The sequence below is a fragment of the Neofelis nebulosa genome, chromosome 5 (assembly GCF_028018385.1).
Source record: "Neofelis nebulosa isolate mNeoNeb1 chromosome 5, mNeoNeb1.pri, whole genome shotgun sequence".
Taxonomy (NCBI): domain Eukaryota; kingdom Metazoa; phylum Chordata; class Mammalia; order Carnivora; family Felidae; genus Neofelis; species Neofelis nebulosa.
The window spans coordinates 64,351,933-64,371,973 of record NC_080786.1 but is presented as its reverse complement, the minus strand read 5'-3'; the positions used below and the strand labels follow the sequence as shown (position 1 = coordinate 64,371,973).

The 20,041-nt window shown below is 42.0% G+C and overlaps 1 protein-coding gene across 9 annotated transcripts in view; it reads left to right on the top strand.

Annotated features, from left to right (window-relative positions):
* TNIK (TRAF2 and NCK interacting kinase) overlaps positions 1 to 20,041 on the top strand; it is a 399,936-nt gene that overhangs the window by 67,141 nt on the left and 312,754 nt on the right. For all 9 annotated transcript variants that reach the window (XM_058732385.1, XM_058732383.1, XM_058732381.1 and 6 more), the window contains exon 2: positions 18,489 to 18,554. In XM_058732385.1, coding sequence (XP_058588368.1) covers positions 18,489 to 18,554 — 66 coding nt within the window. The remainder of the gene's footprint in view (positions 1 to 18,488; positions 18,555 to 20,041) is intronic.

Sequence of the window (20,041 nt, the reverse complement as noted above, 5' to 3'; positions counted from 1 at the left end):
ACGTTTTCCAGAGGAAGGTATCTCTAGCTCATGATGTGTGTCAGCAGTAAGTTTTGTGTTATGAACATGAGGTTCTAAGCCAGGCCCTTCAGCAGTGGTTGTTAGGGTACGGTGAGATCTGGTGGCCTTCTCCCGTAAGGCGAGAGGTGCCTCTGTGAGGAGGAGAGGAAGACCTCACCTCTTGCCGTTGGCAGGGATGGGGTGGTGCTAAGAGATGGAGGCTGAGGGGAAGCTCACCAGCTCCGCCCCTGGTCAGTGTCTCTGTTGACTACTGTATAGTATACGGAAATCACCCGAATGCATGCAGGCCGTTTAATCATTTTTAAAACTTATTCCTGGAAAGGATTAAAGTTAAATGAGCATATCAAATGGCCAAGTAGTTCACTGGCAGGGATCTTTTCTCTACTTTGGAGAGGTCCACCCTGCCCCACCTTCTCTGCCAGTACTACTGGTGGTGAGCCATGGCTTTGGTTTTGCCGGAGCCCCAGTTCTGCCCCACTCAGCCATTTTAACTGTGCGTTTCTCCCCGTGGAGAGCTCTGCCTTCACCCAAGGGACTTTGCAGAGGGGAGAACTAGTGTCTCCTTGCCAGGGCTTGCTAGAACTCCCCAGGCCTCACGCTTATTGGTTAGCTCTAGGTCTGCCAGTGGCTTTGGTCCTGGCCAAATGGTTCTACTCGAAAGAGAAACCTTATTCTAATGACATGCAGATTTTCCAGTCGTTGTCATTCTTCGTAATTCATTGTTTGACTTGACAATCAGCTGCACAAAATCCCACCTGCCTGACAATACTTCCAGCCACATACTCCCCAGGTTTCTCATCTTGAAAAATGCATTTGAATATAGTGGCTGAGAAGGGCACAGGAGGGGGCTGTTGGAAAGATCTATCTCTGGAACAAGTGTGGACAGTGTGAGAGCTGATGTCAGGTTTTGGGGATGTGGCCATAGATTTGTTTTACAGCACATTCACTGGCAAACAGTAGTCAATGAAGTAGATACTCTACAAGAATTATACGCTTAGCGTCGTACTGTGTGGTGTGGTTAACTACTGAGGGGAATGCCATAGGGCAAGAATTTCTGTGCTGTAACAAAAGACTTTTACCTAGTGGGTTTTAAGTAAGCCTCACTGACTGAGCACTGACTAATTGGTGGGTGGCTGCTTATATCTATTTCCTCATTCTTTTACACTGAAGTTGCCTTCTTCATGATTCAATGATTTTTTTGACCCTTTTAATTGCAAAATATATACTGAAAAGTGCACAAAACAAAAATGTGCCGCTTGTTCTGCTCAAGAAATAGAATGATCCTTTTTGCCTCTCAGGACAATTTCACTAATCCAAAGGACTGGGGGGAAGAGAGGACATTTTTATGTTGTTGAGAAGTAAGACTTAATAATAATTTGTAAAGAGTCTTATTCCCTTTTCGGTTTAGACAGAGTCACTAAGAGATACTAGAATGGCAATGTTGTCTAACACAGGTCCTAGAATACCAGCTTTGGTAGAGATGTCTGACTATAATTAGCAGCAATTTGAGGTAAATGGCACATGACTGAGATGGTGTTGTTTTTTTTTTTCAATATATGAAGTTTACTGTCAAATTGGTTTCCATGCAACACCCAGTGCTCATCCCAACAGGTGCCCTCCTCAATACCCATCACCCACCCTCCTCTCCCTCCCACCCCCCATCAACCCTCAGTTTGTTCTCAGTTTTTAAGAGTCTCTTATGCTTTGGCTCTCTTCCACTCTAACCTCTTTTTTTTTTCCTTCCCCTCTCCCATGGGTTTCTGTTAAGTTTCTCAGGATCCACATAAGAGTGAAACCATATGGTATCTGTTTTTCTCTGTATGGCTTATTTCACTTAGCATCACACTCTCCAGTTCCATCCATGTTGCTACAAAGGGCCAGATTTCATTCTTTCTCATTGCCACGTAGTACTCCATTGTGTATATAAACCACAATTTCTTTATCCATTCATCAGTTGATGGACTGTTTTTTTTTTTTAAATAAGTATTTCTTTTGCTATCTTTTTTAAATGTTTCCTTTTCTTAAAATCTACTCTGTGAGGACAATTGGAAATTAAACAACTGTCCAGGTCCATCTAACTAATGGGAAATTTTGAATGAAGGAGGTGAAATAAAGAGCATTTGCTGTATTTGAAAATCAAGGATATAAGCAGTACAGGTGGACAATATGCTTCTGGATGTTTTTCCAAAACATTCCTATTGGTGAAGGAGACTAAATTCGAACCTGAAGAGATACTGGTAGGCTGATGACTATGGTACCTCTACTGGAAAAAAATACTGATACCAGCTTATCCGTGTTTAACCACTATGTTAAAACAACAAACACGGAAGTCCTTGTGGAAAATAGGCTTTCCGGGAAGATGTGCCATATTTGAATGTGGCCTCACATGTTCTCTGGTGCCCAGCTGTATACTGCTGAGGAATGTGTATCCATATCTTCATGATATATGGTCTTCCTTACTTAGTCTTTATTTCACCAATGAAAAAGGATAGAGTTTATGTATATTATCTTGTCAGTCTTGATACAATTATTTATTTACTTAACCAGTATTTATTAAGTGCCCTCTGTAGCCTGGATACTGTGCACGTTGCTAAGGATATTAATTTGAAGAGATCCTGGCCCTTGCTCTGTGGCGGGAGGAAACATAGTTGAGTGGGAAAGGTGGATGTAAGCAAATTACTACAGCAACACCATTTACCAGTAAACGCCATTTACCGGTTCCTTTGTTGCCTGGAACAAACATAGCATTTTGTTTAAAAAAATTAATGGCGTTATGTATTCTTTATTCCATGTGCGTCTGCCACTTTTTTATGGTCATGTGTGTTCAAGACTTGAAATCTGTCTGCCCTATGAAATGCTTATGGACCCATGGTTTCTAGAAATAATCTAGAACTTGCTGAATGAAGGTGCTGTCCCACAAGTGACATGTTTCGAAGCTTCTGTCCTTTCTGACAGAAGAGCTACAGGCTATTAACATGTGTCCTTTTTAAATGACTCCATTTAAAAAAAAAAGCAATTTTTGTCCCCATGCTGAGCTCTCTCTACTTATGCAAATCCTGTTTGCATTTCAAAGTCCAGCCTGATGCCCAACTTTTCCTTTCAGCCTTCCCTGGCTGTGTCAGTCTGTATTGATTTCCCACCCATCTGAACTCCTTTAGCATTTATACTGTGTTCAGCCTGTTTGGCTGGTTCAAGCAGGGTTCCTACACTCTCTCCCGTCTCCTTTCTGTGCAGGGTCCTTGAGAAATGGATTACAGCATTTCCTCCAACAAACGTTTCCTCCTTATTCACCAGCATGGGATGGGATGGTAGAGCAGAGTAGCCACCCAGTAATCCCTGGGGAGCCACTGGGATTCAGAGGAGGGGTTTACAATAGCCCCTTGTAGGCGCCCAGGAAATGAGCACTGGTCAACTTATTGCCATGTAGTTGTTAGGGCTCCATTGCCCATTCTATGCCATTGACATCTCGTGACTCTAGGTCACTACCCCACGGTGACCTCTACTATTGTTTGTATAGAGCCTATCTTAATAAAATCTCTTTGCATGTGGCAGTGAAGGATCCATTACCATTTTCTCCCTTTCCAAATTTTCCCTGATTACGAAAATGCTGTTTTTCCACGGACCAGTGATAAACATTCTTCATAAAAGAGGCATTGTTCCTTCAGTAGCAACTTGTAATGAGAAAAGTGGAATAGAGACAAAATGCAGCCCTGGTCTGAACGGAGACCAGTTTTCCTTTGTGCGAATAACCAGAATTCCAGTCAGGTTGCCACGGAGATGCTGAGATTATAACTGCCCATGCCAGCAGTCAGAGAATGTTGCCCAATTAGTTATTTTCAGCCGCGTGGTTACCTTGACAGTGGCTCAAAAGCAGGTTTTGAGTTCAAAGGACTCAAATGAGCAGCTGGAGGGCTTGCAGTTCTGCTGTCCTCGGTGGGGGGGGGGGGGGGGGGGGGGAACTACAAGCCCCGGCATGCCCTGGTTTAGGTCTGTAGGATGTGGTCAGCCCTGTGAATGCAAACTCCATGTTTTAAAGTTTCCTCCCCCTTCCTGGTAACAAAGGGTTCCTGGAATTCCTGTGTCACCAGCCAGCTTTGTAAGCATTTTTATTTCCCAGGGTTGGCTTCAGATGTTGCAGGTTGGAGACAGTGGGGAGAATGTGCATTTTGGCATTGAACATCGATCTCGTGTAGGTTATTCTCCTAGCTTTAGTTTTCTCTTTTGTAAGCAATCTACCTCACAGGATCAATGCAGATATTAAGTAAAATAATTTTTGCAAAATGGCCTGCACAGTGTCTGGGCATTAGGAGGTGCCCAGGAAAAAGTGGCTCTTTTCAGAAATATTGTCTCAGAAATCATAAAGCATTTTGCTGTGAGATTATTACTATCACTACCATTTGGTCATTTCTTTTCTATCAGACAGAATGGGCTAGGATATGTTGTGATAACAAACAGTCTTAGAGATTTGATACAATTAAAGTTTATTTCTTGACCATGTCCAGAGCCCAACAGGAGAGGACTCTATCCAGCAGCTACACAAAGACATAGACCAGTGGAGACTTCATGTCCACATATGCTTCCAAAGTCATCACCGTATCTGATATGCAATCAAATATTGCATCTGAAAGTGGCATGTCAGTTTCACTCACAGTGCATTGGCAAAAGAGAATCATGTGGTCACACACCCAACTTAAAGAGGGGTTGGGGAAGTGATATTGTATTAACATAACAGCAGGAGAACTTGAATATTTGTGGAACAACTGTAATGACTATCACCTCTATTAAAGATCAAAAGGCAGATGGACAAGAGTACTTTTAAAGAAGAACTGTTAATTAAACATAGATAAATAAAAAATGTCTGAATGGTAAAATTCAAAGCAAATCAATTCGAATTCAGTTGCAACAAACAGAAAACCTATGCAGTTCTAGAGTCATCTGAGGCTTGGGATTATTTTTTTGTTCTGCTATAACAGCCTAGCATGAGGCTTCAATTCTTAAATTCAGTTTAGGGTCAGAAATTGCTGCAGAGTTCTGGCCATCACATCTGCATTCCAGGCAACTGGAAGGAAGAAGGTGGAAGACAAAAGAGCCTTTCTCTCAGCTAAGTCAGCTCCATTTAAGCAGCCCATCTGAAAGTCCTTCACCGTAGTTCTGCTTACATATCATTGGCCAGAACCTAGTCACATATTCTCTCCTAGGCTTAATGGAGCTAGGGCATACAGTTTTTGACTTGGATGCATTGGTCTCCCAAATAAAATTGGGATTTTTTGCTACCAAGGAACAATGGGAGAATGGACATTAGGCGGCACTGAGCAGTCCCTGCTACTGTAAGTTAAGATGCAAGCTTCTGTTAAGTGGGAATGGGAAGGGAAAGATCGCTCTATACCCTATCATTTTCCACCCTGTGCTACCCAGAACACCAGTGCTTAGAAAGACACAAAATTCCTTTAAAAAATGTTCTATAGCCAGACAGGTTTAGGAAAGAAGGAAAACTTTGCCTTTGTCTCTTGGAGACTCATAGGGAACATTAACACATTAAAGGCTCTGGAGAGGCCACACAGTAAAGAATGACCTAAATTGCTAATCTTTTAAACTCAGTGTTCCCAGACTTACTTGACAATGGAAATCTAACATCTTTGGAAGCCCGGAGGGATGGAGAAATTTAGCTTTTTTTCCTTGAGTTTGCCAAAAAACTTTTTAGATCCTTGAACAAATGGTATAGAACCCCCATTCAAAAATTACCTGCCTTGTAAAACAAACATAAACAAACAAACAAACTTGAATATTCTTTCTGCTAGCCTAGCCACAGGGACAAAAGCCTGGAAGAAAAAAAAAATAGCTCAGATGTTAACGAAGCCCTGTTACAAAAATCTGTGTAAGAGTTGGTATTAACTAACCAGCCATCTGTACCATTAGTGATGACACCAAGTGATGACTGGAACGGCTCATACCATCATTCGCCAGTTGGCAGGCCCCCGTCCCAGGTACATGTTCATGGGCTCTTGTCTGTTCCTACCTGGCTATTGGCCATCCCGCTCCTCTCTCGAAGCAGGAGAGTAATAGGGAATCCAACTAACCAGTATTAACCTCCTCACCCCTTAGAGAAGGTCTGTTGTCAATGACATGGTTGCCTGCTGGTGTTGGGAAAAGTGTTGAAGATGCTATCAAGCAAATATAAATGTCATTGGTCTGTTGTAAGCAGGTGGGAAATGAGTACTTTTGGGGGAAGGGTTCAGGCTCTTCTTCCCAAAATGGAACCTTGGGTAGTTTCCTAATATTTCTTACTTGATGATTTAGGTAATCACTTCTTGTCTTTAAAGTCCATCTGCTGCAAATGCTATTCTTTTTCTTCATATAAGCGTCTTTAAAAAGGCAAAATACCCGAATCTTTGCTAGCCTGGTTCCCAACATTTCAACCTCGTGTTGCTGCAAATACTGGAAAGCTACTCTGTCCTGACAGGCCTAGAGAGTTCTCATGTTTGCATATCTCTGTATACTGAATGATACATTTTCCCAAATAGCTATATAATCTCTGGGACAACCTGATGATGGGAGGGAAGGGACCAGGATAGTGGCCTTTATGTACAAATTGGCCTTTAGAGCAACTTATCATGTTTGAGCTTGAACAGACTGTGGGAGAGTTGGGGAAAGTTCTGGAAGGTGGAGATCCCATCCCTGTCTAAAATCTGCCTTTTGGAGCTCATCAAACTCCACACCCGAAAAACAAATAACCCAGTGAAGAAATGGGCAGAAAACATGAATAGACACTTCTCTAAAGAAGACATCTGGATGGCCAACAGGCACATGAAAAGATGTTCAACGTCGCTCCTCATCAGGGAAATACAAATCAAAACCACACTCAGATACCACCTCACGCCAGTCAGAGTGGCCAAAATGAAGAAATCAGGAGACTATAGATGCTGGAGAGGATGTGGAGAGACGGGAACCCTCTTGCACTGTTGGTGGGAATGCAAATTGGTGCAGCCGCTCTGGAAAGCAGTGTGGAGGTTCCTCAGAAAATTAAAAATAGACCTACCCTATGACCCAGCAATAGCACTGCTAGGAATTTATCCAAGGGATACAGGAGTACTGATGCATAGGGGCACTTGTACCCCAATGTTTATAGCAGCACTCTCAACAATAGCCAAATTATGGAAAGAGCCTAAATGTCCATCAACTGATGAATGGATAAAGAAATTGTGGTTTATATACACAATGGAATACTACGTGGCAATGAGAAAAAATGAAATATGGCCTTTTGTAGCAACGTGGATGGAACTGGAGAGTGTGATGCTAAGTGAAATAAGCCATACAGAGAAAGACAGATACCATATGGTTTCACTCTTATGTGGATCCTGAGAAACGTAACAGAAACCCATGGGGGAGGGGAAGGGAAAAAAAAAAAAAAAAAAGAGGTTAGAGTGGGAGAGAGCCAAAGCATAAGAGACTGTTAAAAACTGAGAACAAACTGAGGGTTGATGGGGGGTGGGAGGGAGGGCAGGGTGGGTGATGGGTATTGAGGAGGGCACCTTTTGGGATGAGCACTGGGTGTTGTATGGAAACCAATTTGACAGTAAATTTCATATATTAAAAAATAAATAAATAAATAAAAAATAAAAAAAATAAAAAAATAAAAAAAAATTAAAAAAAATACAAAACAAAAAATAAAAATAAAAAAATAAAATCTGCCTTTTGGCTTAGTATCCTGGAGAAATTTCTCAGTCCGCTTTATGGAGTTAGTATGCCTTTCCCTGACAGTGGGTGAGTTGGAAATAGTCCCTGAACAGAGCATTGGGCTTTGTGCATTGTACATGTGCAAAGGCTACTTTGTTGGCATAGCTCAGGATCTGTGTGTGGGTCAGGAAGTGTGAGAAGGGCTGGCTGGTCAATCTCAACAGTAAACAAGGGATTAAAGTAGCCAGTCTACCAAAATCAGAATAAATATTCAAGTTAATGTTCTAAGTTCTTCTTTGATTGTTCTCTTTTTAATTTTATGTTCCTAATTATACATGCCCATTTTTTCTAATGTAAGCCATAAAATAACAATAAGCTTATGTAGAATTATTTGTTTTCTGCTCTAAGGAGATAATTTGGAACTAAGCTAAATATGAGTATGACTATGTAAAATCTGTGAACTGAGAAAAATACATTTGGAAAAATTCAATGATCTCTTATGCTGATATGTACCTATGTACATATGACCAAATTGACTATCTCAGTGATACCAAATTGGCAAATGTATGATATATAACATTATATCATTCCCCAGGCATGATTTAGATTCACTTCTCAACCCAAATACCTGGAATTTACAACTGAATGCAAGCACCTACCTATCCTCCCCACACTCCTGCTCTCCTCCCTGCCAGACACTGTTTGAAAGCGAGTGATTTCTTTCCTTTCCTCAGAGGATTTTATTGACTGGAAGAAAAGACTAGAAGTCTAAAGGACTTGGGGTCCTTGTTCTAACTCTGCCACTAACTAGGTGATACGTTGGACATTCCACATAAACTCTCTTGTTGGAAAATCCTATCATTGTATGAGTATATAGGAACTATCTATCTGGGTCTTTGCTCTTCTGTAAAATGGGGAGAAGGATTTATTGACAAGATCTCAGAAATCCCTGCTCCTGAATGTCAGAGATCTTGCTGTCTTGTGGCTCTTGGTGGTAGAACTTTCTTTCTTCAGCCAGCAGATATTTTCTGAGTGTCTATAATGTCCCAGTCACTGATCTGAGTAGTGTTTGTATTTTGAGTTTGGAGTTTGTATTCTGAGATAAAGAATTATTAGCCAACACTTTTGAGTACTTACAACATGCCAGACATTGCTTTAAATATTTTATGTATGTTAATTATTTTGTAATAATCCCGTTTAGTGGACATACTATAATCACTATTTTACAATTGAGGAACCTGAGGTACAGAGAGATTTAAATAATATACTCAAGGTCACTTAGCTAGTAAATGGTGAAGCTGGGATCAGAATCAGGATTTCTGGCTATAGGGTCTGTGGCCTTAACTAGCTTGGTATACTGCCTCTGTCAATTGATTAACTTAAAATAACCAGTATTCATCTTAGCTGATGGCAAAATCGGAAAAAAAAAAAAAAGAAAGAAAAGAAAAGAAGAAAAGAAAAGAAAAGAAAAGAAAAGAAAAGAAAAGAAAAGAAAAGAAAAGAAAAGAAAAGAAAAGGAAAGAAACGAAACTGTAGCTTTGGACAGAATCTGAGAGCCCGCTTGGTTTCCCCCTCTGGAACTGCAGGCTCGAGTGGGAAGTCAGGGACACTGAGCAACCACTGGCATATTTTACTTCTAGTCCCAAGTCGCTTGGCTGATTGCACTACCTGGTTGGAGGTCACTGGCCCTTCTCTGGCTCCATTGTTAAACTGCAAGGTCTTCACCATCCCTGTAACTACAAGTTAGTTTCAACATTGGCCATTTGTAGAAAAGTGAGTAATGACAGACTTTCATTCAAAATATTGGATTTGACTCCCACCTCTACTACTAACCAATGCTATCACCTTGGACAATGTTTACTAATACCAGCAGCAATGGCAATAGTAGCAGTGGCTTTTATTTATTACTGTGCATTGTGCGGAATTCTTTATATACGTTGTTTCTGGTGCTCAGAACAGTCCTCAGAAGAGGTGTATTTATCCTCACTTTACAGCCTGGTCTTGGCTGCTGTCTCTACCACATAATATTTAACCTTGGGTAAGTTGCTTAATTCCTTGAAGCCTTAGTTTCATCATCTGAAAATTGGGGTTAGTAATATGTACTCCTCATGGAGTTGTAAGGATTAAAGATGAAAAAAATATATGAAGCATTTAGGCCATTGTCTATTTCAGAGACAGTAATAATGACCATTACAGCTTCAGGTCTCACAGGTATTGCTCTGAGGAAGCAGGTTTCAGATCTAATTTTAAAGGCTGCCTTTATGAGGACAGGCTGGAGCTATAGAGTCTCTAGTGAAGCAGGTGAGTGGCAGCAGGATGCATGGGAAGCTGTTTCACTACCAATGGTTGCTTAGTAGCAGGTGGAACTAAACAGGTAGCAAACCAAATAGAAGGTGGGGAGGTTCTGGACTCCTTGTCCTGTAGGCTAGAAGCCACCATCATCAAGGATGGTGTTGCTTGATGCTTAGCTAGGACCATGTCCTGACCCTGCCTGGAGCTAGTACTGGTAAAAAGAAGAGCAATACCACCTAGCTAGGCTCAGCTGTGTGGGGCAGATGGTGTCCTGGAGTCAGCCCACAGTCAGTACCACCCTTTCCAAAGGACAACACTGGACAAGTGGGGCTGGGGAGGTGTTCAGCACATTCACATTCAGGACACAGCCTTGCCAGGAAGGCAGGCCAAGTGGGATTCTCCCATTTTACAGTGGGAAAACCAGAATACAAGAGGTCAAATAACACTAGCAAGGAGTGGAATCCTAAATTGAACCCTAGCTTTTTTGCATCAGTTGATAGGTCTGCATAATTTAATTTGTTCTGCACAAATGATCAAATGAGAAAATTCAGCAGTCATTGTTCTATATCTATTTATTTTGAGTTCATATTAGATATCATATATATATATATATATATATATATATATATATATATATATAAGCTGCTAAATATATATAACAGCTGCTAAATATATATATATATATATATATATATATATATATATATATATAAAGCTTATTATTTATTTTGAGGGAGACAGAGACAGTGCAAGTGGGGGAGCGGCAGAGAAAGGGAGAGAGAGAGAGAATCCCAAGCAGGCTCTGTGTTGCCAGTGCAGAGCCAGATGCAGAGCTTGAACTCACCAAACTGTGAGATCATAACCTGAGCTGAAACCAAGAGTCAGATGCTTAACCAACTGAGCCACCAAAACACCCCTATTTTTATATTTTGTAATATATTCTTTTACTTGAATTACCTCTTCTATTTGAAATGCTGGCTTGGGCAGTATGTTAATGAAGATAAGTCTGGATTATATTCTAGGTCTACCAGGTATATACTCTTAGAGCACCTTGCATTTTTCCTCCATGTTGCTTGTCACTCTAATTTAACTGAAATTTAAATGACCATGTATGTGTAGTTATGTGTGCTCACCTCTATTCCTTCATCAGATTGGAAGCACCAGGAGGCGGGGGCCAGTGTACCCCCACTCCTACATTGGACAGTAGTTGGGTGTGGAGAGTGTGGGTAGCATTCAGGGATTGAGTAAACCCCATTGTGGAAGGTAAGACCTTTGGGTCTTCAGATCCCTGCATTAGAAGGAGGGAAAGCCAGTAAAAAATGAGCTTTGAGGGACCTTGCCTGTTTGTGAGTACAGCATGTGGCCTCAGTACGATGTTTCCCATCACTGTGCTCACTTGGGAAGAACGATGGTGTTGAAAAGCCTGGAGGCTCAAGATAAATATGGAGAGTTCTCCTACTGTTCCTGTTTTCTTTGTGCTGTTTTGCTTTTGTAAGCATATGCTTGTCAGTTAGGGCTGAAACCGAACAAAACAGCTGCTAAATATGGTTCCAAGAGAAATAACATTTTGGTCTTTTCAAGGCCCATAAGTTTAGAGTAAAGCACAGTCATTTGGCAGATGTCAGTAGGGAATCTGGGGGTGGCCAGTCATTCTGGGAGCCGTATCAGCCATCCGGATCTACTGGGGTCTGTTTTACCCTGTCAAAGCACTGGTGACCCCAAGTGAAAGATCTGCAACTGAGCAGTGGTCTTTGAGAGGAGTTTGGGAGAAAAGGTGTCTAGAATCTGGCCACTGGCCATCATCTCTCCCAATCCCTCTGTTAATTTCATCTCAGAGAAGGGAAAAGGGTTGGGGAGAATATACATCACCTCTTGTGAAACGAAGGAAGTCATCGTCCTGGTTATATATTTAAGTTTGTCTTTTTCGATCTTTGGGATTTAGTGTAGACATGTTGTTTAGTGTTCTGAGAAATGCTGGGTCATTCAGGGGGCCCGGAGGAATTAAAATATAATTCAGTGGCTGGGATTTTAACCCCTAAATCTTAAATCTCTCCGTTCTGCGGTGAAGTTAGGCCTGAGCCTGCCAGTATTGCCTGAATTTCATCAGCTGATGGAGAGAATTTATTCCAGCATCCCAGGAGCCCCCCTAAACTTAATGTGTCTTCCCAATTTCTCAATAATTTCTAAAGAGACATCTGTTTGCCCATAAATATCTGACCCTGTTTGCTAAGCACTTGGTGTTGGTTAAAAACAATAGATTTTCTTTTATTGGCTTTGTTAGTTGAAAATATACAGAATACAGACGGAATTTTTCTGTGGCATAGGCCATGTATATTAAATGAACTCTTTTTTTGAAGAGAAAAAAAGGAAGGAAGGAGGTTAATGTTTGTTGAAATACTATAGGTGTCAGGGCCTGAGCTAGTCTAGACACTTTCACAGCTGTCAAGGTAACCCTGTGAGGGAGGCAATATTATCCCCCATTTTAAAGATGAAGGAAATTAGACTCAGGGAAGTGATGAAGCTTGCCCAAGGCTGGAGAGCTACTGAGTAGTAAGTCAAGGGCTGGGAATGCTGATTTTATGAAGCTGAAAGGGTCCAAAGTGGTCAAGAGTCCAGTGTTTGGAGTCTGGCCAGCCAGGTACCCATCCTAGATCAGTCATTCATCAATGGTGTGACCTTAACTGACTGCTTAACCTCTCTGTGCCGCAGTTTCCTCATCTGTAAAACAGGAGACAACAAGAGCATCCATTTGACATAGTTGTAATAATTAAATGACCCATTCGTAGAAAATGCTTTGAATAGTGCCTGGCACGTAAAGACTCCTAAAATGTTCGCTATTATTGTGATTTTTATTATAGTGGCTAACCAAATTTGTCTTTATCAGTACTTACTGAAAAGTTACATTTTCTTTTATGGAACAGCTTGCCTTTTGATATGTAGTTGTTTCATTATGAAATAATGTAAACTACTCTACCTTAGAATTAAATTCTCTTCTCCGTCTCCCAGCAAAGGTTAAGATCTGAATAAAGGCTTGTATAGCCAACAGGGATTCCTGACTTTGGTAAATGTCAATGATTTGCTCTTTTCTTCTTGGCGTATGTAACCTTCTTCCATGCTGCCCATCCTGGCTTTATGAGCAGCTAAACAAACATGAGAGAGAGAATTAAGCTGAATCTTGTCTCTTGGCTTTCCTGTCTTTGTAACATGATTATTAGGTACATCACCTTGTTGCATTGCACTTGGCGGCATCCTGACAGCCTGTCCTCTCAATGCACCTGAAGCACAGCTTAGACCAACGGGCTTTATGAATTTTCCTTAGAGCTGGGAATACCATAGGAGCTAGAGTATGTGCCAGTTTTGTGCAACTGGGTAAGGGAAATGGAAGGGGTAGTGACTGGGACAGCTTGTCTAGATTGTAAAAAGAAATGTTGTAAGTTTGCTAGACCTTTGGCTTGACATTCTGATCCCAATTTTGGCAGCTTCCTCTAGGCGTGTGGTGGAGAGTTGGGAGTGGGGCATCAACCTTATTCAGCAGATAGTTATGTCTAGAAGTTCTGTGTTGGACACCATGCTAAGTGCTCAGAAATTCTAAAATAAATATGTTATAGTCCCTGTTTTCAGGGCATTTGTAATTTATCAAGGGAAAGAAATGGGAGAGGGAGTGGCACTAGGTGAAAGTGGTTATGATAGAGCTATGTACAACGTGCTGTGGGTGCAGAGAGTTGGTGGTACTAATTTGAGAAAAGCTTCACAGAGGAGGTGGCATACTGGGTTTTTAAGGCTGGGCTTGCCTGAATGGTAGAAGGAATAATCTTGGCAGACAGACATTATGAACCAAGGCAAAGAGACATGGCCTGTAAGGTGTGCTAGGGACATAGCGGGTGGTTTGAGGTGGTTAGTTGTAGTACAAAATGATGGGACATGAGAGTGGGAATGAAAACTGGGCCTGAGAATGACAGGACCTCGACTTTCAATTTGAACCACACTGTGTAGGATTCTAAAGCATGGTGTGTTGTGTCTTTTTAGAAAGTTCAGTGTGAAGGAGGAAAGAATTGATTGAAAGTAAATAGTCCCGGCAAGAGAAGATGAGGCCTGTTGTATGAACAGAACAGAGTAGATGGATATAATGGATATTGGGAGATGAAATCGTTAGTACTTAGTGACCAGCATGAGGTTGGAACGTTGGGGTCAGCCTATCTTTAAGGTCTGGGTGGAAGAAACAGAATCTCTGTGAGAAACTGAGTGGTATGCTAGAAGACAAGGGAGGGGACATATTTCAACAAGAGTGATGATGCTTGGCAGTATAAATGCCTCAAAGGGAATAGCCAGGACGGGACTGAGAAGAGACCATTATAGATAAGAGATTGAGGTCATTGGTGACCCTTGGGAGAAATTATTTTAGAGTTCTCCAAGAGTGGAGAAAACACATGAATGAATGCTTACCCAGTTCAAGCTGTAGCATTATTCCACAAGAGCCTAACTAGCAGTTAGATACATTTGTGTATGGGAGTATTCACAAACATCAGCTCTTGGGTATTTGGAGTGGAGGTAGGGGAGAGGGAAGCTTAGGATAAGTGCTTAATTCAAGTGCTCCTGGACAATGTGTCTGCCCTCTGCTTTCCAGGGTCTCAGAGAGCCTCCTCCTTGTAAATACCATGACCCGAATTGTGCCATTTTGTCTTACTATTGTCAGCATACTGTAGAAGATAGATGCTTCTCGACTTCTCTTCCAGTTCCACGTTGGTACTCGTTTCTAGCCATGATGCTTATAGTGGTTGCTGTGATGTGTCACCCAGTTGCCTTCTTTGCTCCTGAGGCACTCCTTGTCCACCTGCTGGGGTCCACCTGCTGGGAGTGAAGGCAGCTAGTGATTGTTCTCACCTGGGGATTGTCCTCAGCAGAAGAGTGTCACTTCACACAAGATCATAACCTCTGGGATGGGGACAGCGGACAGCCTGTATGCAATGACTAGTCAGTGGAGGTGGGGTGCAAAGGCTCCCATGCCCCGGGGTAAGATAACTTTGAAGAGTTGCTTCGGCTCCAGAGCTCCTGTGGGATCAGATGAAGTTTTGGTTCCGTTGCATCATTCTGTCTGCTCATTCCAATCCGAATTCTTTCATTCCCAACTGGTGTTGATTCCGTGGAACACCCCGATAAAATCCCTCTGTGTAAATCTCAGTAATTCTGAGTCCCATTTCCTGGAGAACCACCCCAATTTCATGATTGTTTCTAGTTTGTGTGTCTACCCAAGGTGGTCACCAATCCATCCCTGTGGTTACTCTGACCTTTAATTCTGAGTCCGTTGGATGCACCCAGCTGGAAGACCCCTCTCCCAGCAGCTGAACAAAAATCTTGGCATTGCACTTCCTTGGTCCTGATTGGCTGAGACATAGGCCCATCAGTGGACTGTTCAAGAGGAAAGAGCTAGAAGTCAGTTGCCCAGATGCTCTTCAGATCAGCCCATTGAACCTCAGCCCCGAGGAGGGGTCTGTGAGGTGGGGTGGCCCCTGGGCCTAGAAGCTTGTCCCCGCTCTGCTCCTGCCCTCCCCTTCCGCCATCCCCTCCCCCACTGCTTCCTAGGCTCCCTTAGGCAGGTGGTAGTCACCCTTCTGGATCTTCTCTCTTTCATTCAAATTCTGTTTTTTTAGTCAAGAAAAACGAATGTTGAAAACACAATTGAGATATTTCGAGCAAATGTAGAACCTCTCTCAAAATTTGTTGCAGAAACACCGCTGAGAAAACAAACTACTGGGAGCACAACTTAGAAACAAACAGCAGCTGCCACCATTTGTGGGCTTTTTTTCCCCCACTGTTCGTTCCCTCATTTCTTTCTAATCCTGCGTGTAATAGAACCTGCTGTTCTGCTGGCCTGGCGGTCTCACACACACAACTTTCTGTTCCCATCCTGAGGCCTCCCAGGTGCTCTGTTAGCTGCGGGGTCTCCGCTGACAGGGCCCTGGGCCCTTACTGTCTCTCCTGTCACAGGGTTCCCTCTGGAACGTCGTCCACACCCCCTGACCACGTGGGGCGTGGCTGGAACCTCCGGATTTCTCAGGCTGTGGAGTGTGGTTTCTTGCCCTCCTGGCTTTATCACGATGGATTACGCGGATGACAATCTTTCTCGGTGACAAAGTGCTTCAACTGCTGGGCTTTTGTTTTATTTTTTAATTTGTTTTTTCTGCGGAGTCTTCAAAGGCATACAGCAAAGGGCTTTCCTTGGGCCTGATGTACTGAAGACTGTAACTCGAAATGACTCTCGCTTATCACATCAAACTCATTTGTCTCCTTCCCCATGCATGGCAGCCTTGAGCAGCCCTTCACCTTTTAAATGCTGCTAGTGGTGTGCAGACCCTCAGCTTCAGGATGACTGCTATTACACGTTAGCCGATGGCCAACCATGTGCAGGGTGTAGTGCTAGGCCCTCACTCACTCCTCATCAGAGCTCTGCAAGGCGCGTGTCATATCTGTTTTCTCTGCCCAGAGACTGAGGTGCTCTCCCAGGGTGTCCTATGATCATGCAGCCAGTCAAGGGAAAGCTGGTATTCGACCCAGGTCTGTCTGAATCCAAAGCCCAGGCCTTCCCTCTCCTGCCTCTCAGGCACCCTGACAACATATGGTGGTGCTCTTACAAAAGTGTTGATGCTTTTGCAGCCTTTTTTTATTTGGCCTTCCCTCACAGTTCGCGCCTAACATTTAAAAATTAAGACGGGGGTACCTGGGTGGCTCAGTCGGTTAAGCCTCTGACAGTTGATTTTGTCTCAGGTCATGATCTCATGTGTTCGTGAGTTCGAGCCCCGCATCAGGCTCTGTGCTGACAGTGAGGAGCCTGCTTGGGATTTTCTCTCTCTCTCTCTGTCTGCCTCTCTCTCTCTCGAAATAAATAAAGAAACTTAAAAAAATAAAAATTAGGACATCTTGGAAACAAACAAACACAAAACACAAAAACAAAACACAAAACTTCAGACCTGGCAATATTGTGCTCATAGGTTAATGTAAGAACCAACTGGTCCCAGCTATGTTACCTCCCTCTCTGCAGGGAGACATGGCTTCTTCAGGCTGCCACAGACCCCAGCTGGCCCACTTCACTCTTTTTTTTTTTTTAATGTTTATTTATTTTTGAGAGAGAGAGAGAGAGTGTGTGTGTGTGTGTGTGAGAGAGAGAGAGAGAGAGAGAGAGAGAGCATGAGTGGGGGAGGCACAGAGACAGAGAGGGAGACACAGAATCTGAAGCAGGATCCAGGCTCTGAGCTGTCAGCACAGAGCCTGACATGGGGCTCGAACTCACGAACTGCAAAATCATGACCCGAGCTGAAGTCAGACACTTAACCAACTGAGCCACAGGCGCCCTGCACTTTGCTCTCTTATGTTACTTGCCTAGTCTCTGTGGACGTTTAAGTTTGTGATTCTTCATTTAGGCCCTTAAAGAAATAATTTCTGTCCAATTAGATATCAGTAGAGGTCAGAGTCAGTTTATGCTTCTGAGTTGAATTTCATAGGCTTTGATATTTTTTTCAACTTTTGTGGACCGTAATTTAGTAAGAAGTAGCACTCATTGGACATTTGTGGAGCACTCTAACATTTAGCTGACTCTGAGGGTTAGGTGACACCTGTTTGGTGGTAAGGACTTGCATCAATCTCCAATTTAGTTTGTCTTCAAAATCCTGCAGGGACTCTTCAGGTACTGCAGGATCTGGAGACCATCCACAGAAACATAATTTGCAAGGACAGCCTTGTAAAGAGGGAAGATGAATCCAAAGAAAAACATGCTGAGAGAGGCAGCTGTGTTTTTTTTAAAGTTTATTTATTTATTTTTGAGAGAGAGAGAGAGAGAGAGAGAACACAAGCAAAGGAGGGCTAGAGAGAGAGGGAGAGAGAGTATCCCAAGCAGGTTCTGCACTGACAGTGTAGAGCCCGATGCAGGGCTCAAACTCATGCATCGTGAACTCATGACCTGAGCCAAAACCAAGAGCTGGACGCTTAACTGACTGAGCCACCCAGGTGCCCCAGAGGCAGCTATGTTGGTTGGATTTGCTCTTGGGAACCATTGACTACCTTATGTAAGATTGCCCCACCACACAGAAACACCCCCTTCTTGACTGTGTTCAACATAATGGACAGCTCAGAAGCTTCATAGAGAAAGATCTGAGAAATTAGAATCCTTTCTCAAGATGATGGCTCTTTCATTTTATCCTGATGTACCTGCAAGTGTGTTTCCATCTGACTGTGAGAAATATGTTAATTCTTTGTTATTGTTTCAGTGAAAGTCATATCTCTTTTTGTCTGATTTAAACACATCTCATAGAGATGTAAAATGGAAAGAAAGTAGATTTTGACTAATTTCATAGCTGTAGCTGAATTAAATTTTAATAGCAATTAATATTAACACATGAGTACCCCCAAAGCTAAAGTTATTTATTTGCTTATTTTGAATTTTTGCTTTTGATTACAACAATGCCTAGAATGTTGTGCTGAATATTTGTTGTTTGTTTATTTTCTTTTAGGACCCTGCAGGGATTTTTGAATTAGTGGAACTTGTTGGGAATGGAACATATGGACAAGTTTATAAGGTAGGTTCATTTAATTTGAATATAGCATGGCATATATATGGTTTTTGATTCATGCATGCTAATTAGAAATGCTGTCCCTTCTTGTTCATATATGTCTTATAACAGATTTACAACAAAATTATGTGCTTGTTAATTGACTCTCCATCGTTCGAAATATATCTGTAGTCCCATTGCCTAAACTGGATTCCGGGATTTGGGCATTGACCTTCATTAAATACAACAGTGTCTATATCTGACACGTGAATTCCGATGCTGCATATTTGAACCTCTTTAAGTGTTTACTTTCCTTTACATCACACTGCCAGAACTGGTTTTCAAAGGAGCAAAAGATGCCTGTTACTTTAGAAATTTAAGCTGTTAAAGCATTACAGCTGGAAAAGTAGATTTGTTATTGGCCCAGGGCATGAATTAAAATGAGTTTAGTGGGGGCGCCTGGGTGGCGCAGTCGGTTAGGCGTCCGACTTCAGCCAGGTCACGATCTCGCGGTCCGTGAGTTCGAGCCCCGCGTCAGGCTCTGGGCTGATGGCTCGGAGCCTGGAGCCTGTTTCTGATTCTGTGTCTCCCTCTCTCTCTGCCCCTCCCCCGTTCATGCTCTGTCTCTCTCTGTCCCAAAAATAAATAAAAAATGTTAAAAAAATAAAAAAAAAAAAAATAAAAAAATTAAAATGAGTTTAGTGAACAGTGTTAGGAGAAACCTGGCTACCTCACAAAGCAAAGGCCTAATGGCAGCAATGACTTTTAGAATATATGAAATAAGTAAAAGTTAAACTTGACATGAGGAATAAGAAGTATGTTTTGTCCTTTTAGTAGTTTTTGCTTATACGTTCACTCAAAATGCTTTTAAAAGATATTACCCCCCAGTAAAGGATCTAAAAAAAATGACTGTTTAAAAAATGTGGGTTGATTTCCTTTCTGATTATCAAAAGGAAATGGAAATGAACTGTTTTGGATTAAAGTTTAGGGGGTTTTAGTGAATGAGCTATTGAAATAAATGCCTTCAAAAAAACCCAGTTCTTTTCTCATGATTATTTATAGGGAAATATCTATCATTTTCCTGAGTGGTAGTTAGATGGGATGGTGTTTTCATTACAAATTATCTCTTTTGTTGTTCTGTTTTTAAAAGTTTCTCTTCAGATCCCTAAACTTCTCTAAGTGATTAAAATTATTGTGGAAGTCATCTATATTGTAATATTTCCAATTCAACAGAATGCCAAGAGTACACACACACACACACACACACACACACACAATGATCTTGAGAATCTGAACACAATTGTAAACAGGTACCTATTTAAACCTTTATTTATTGGGAGGTATTTATTTATTGGTGTCCACTCCAGGGGAGAATTTCTCCCTTGCAAGAAATGATTAGTTCCTGAAATGGCAACCCCTTGCAATTAGACAGAATGTCGTCCACCCAAGCTGTTCACTTGACGTTGATCCTGTCTGACACAAGGAAGAAATGTGTCTCAGCAAATGCTTTTAAA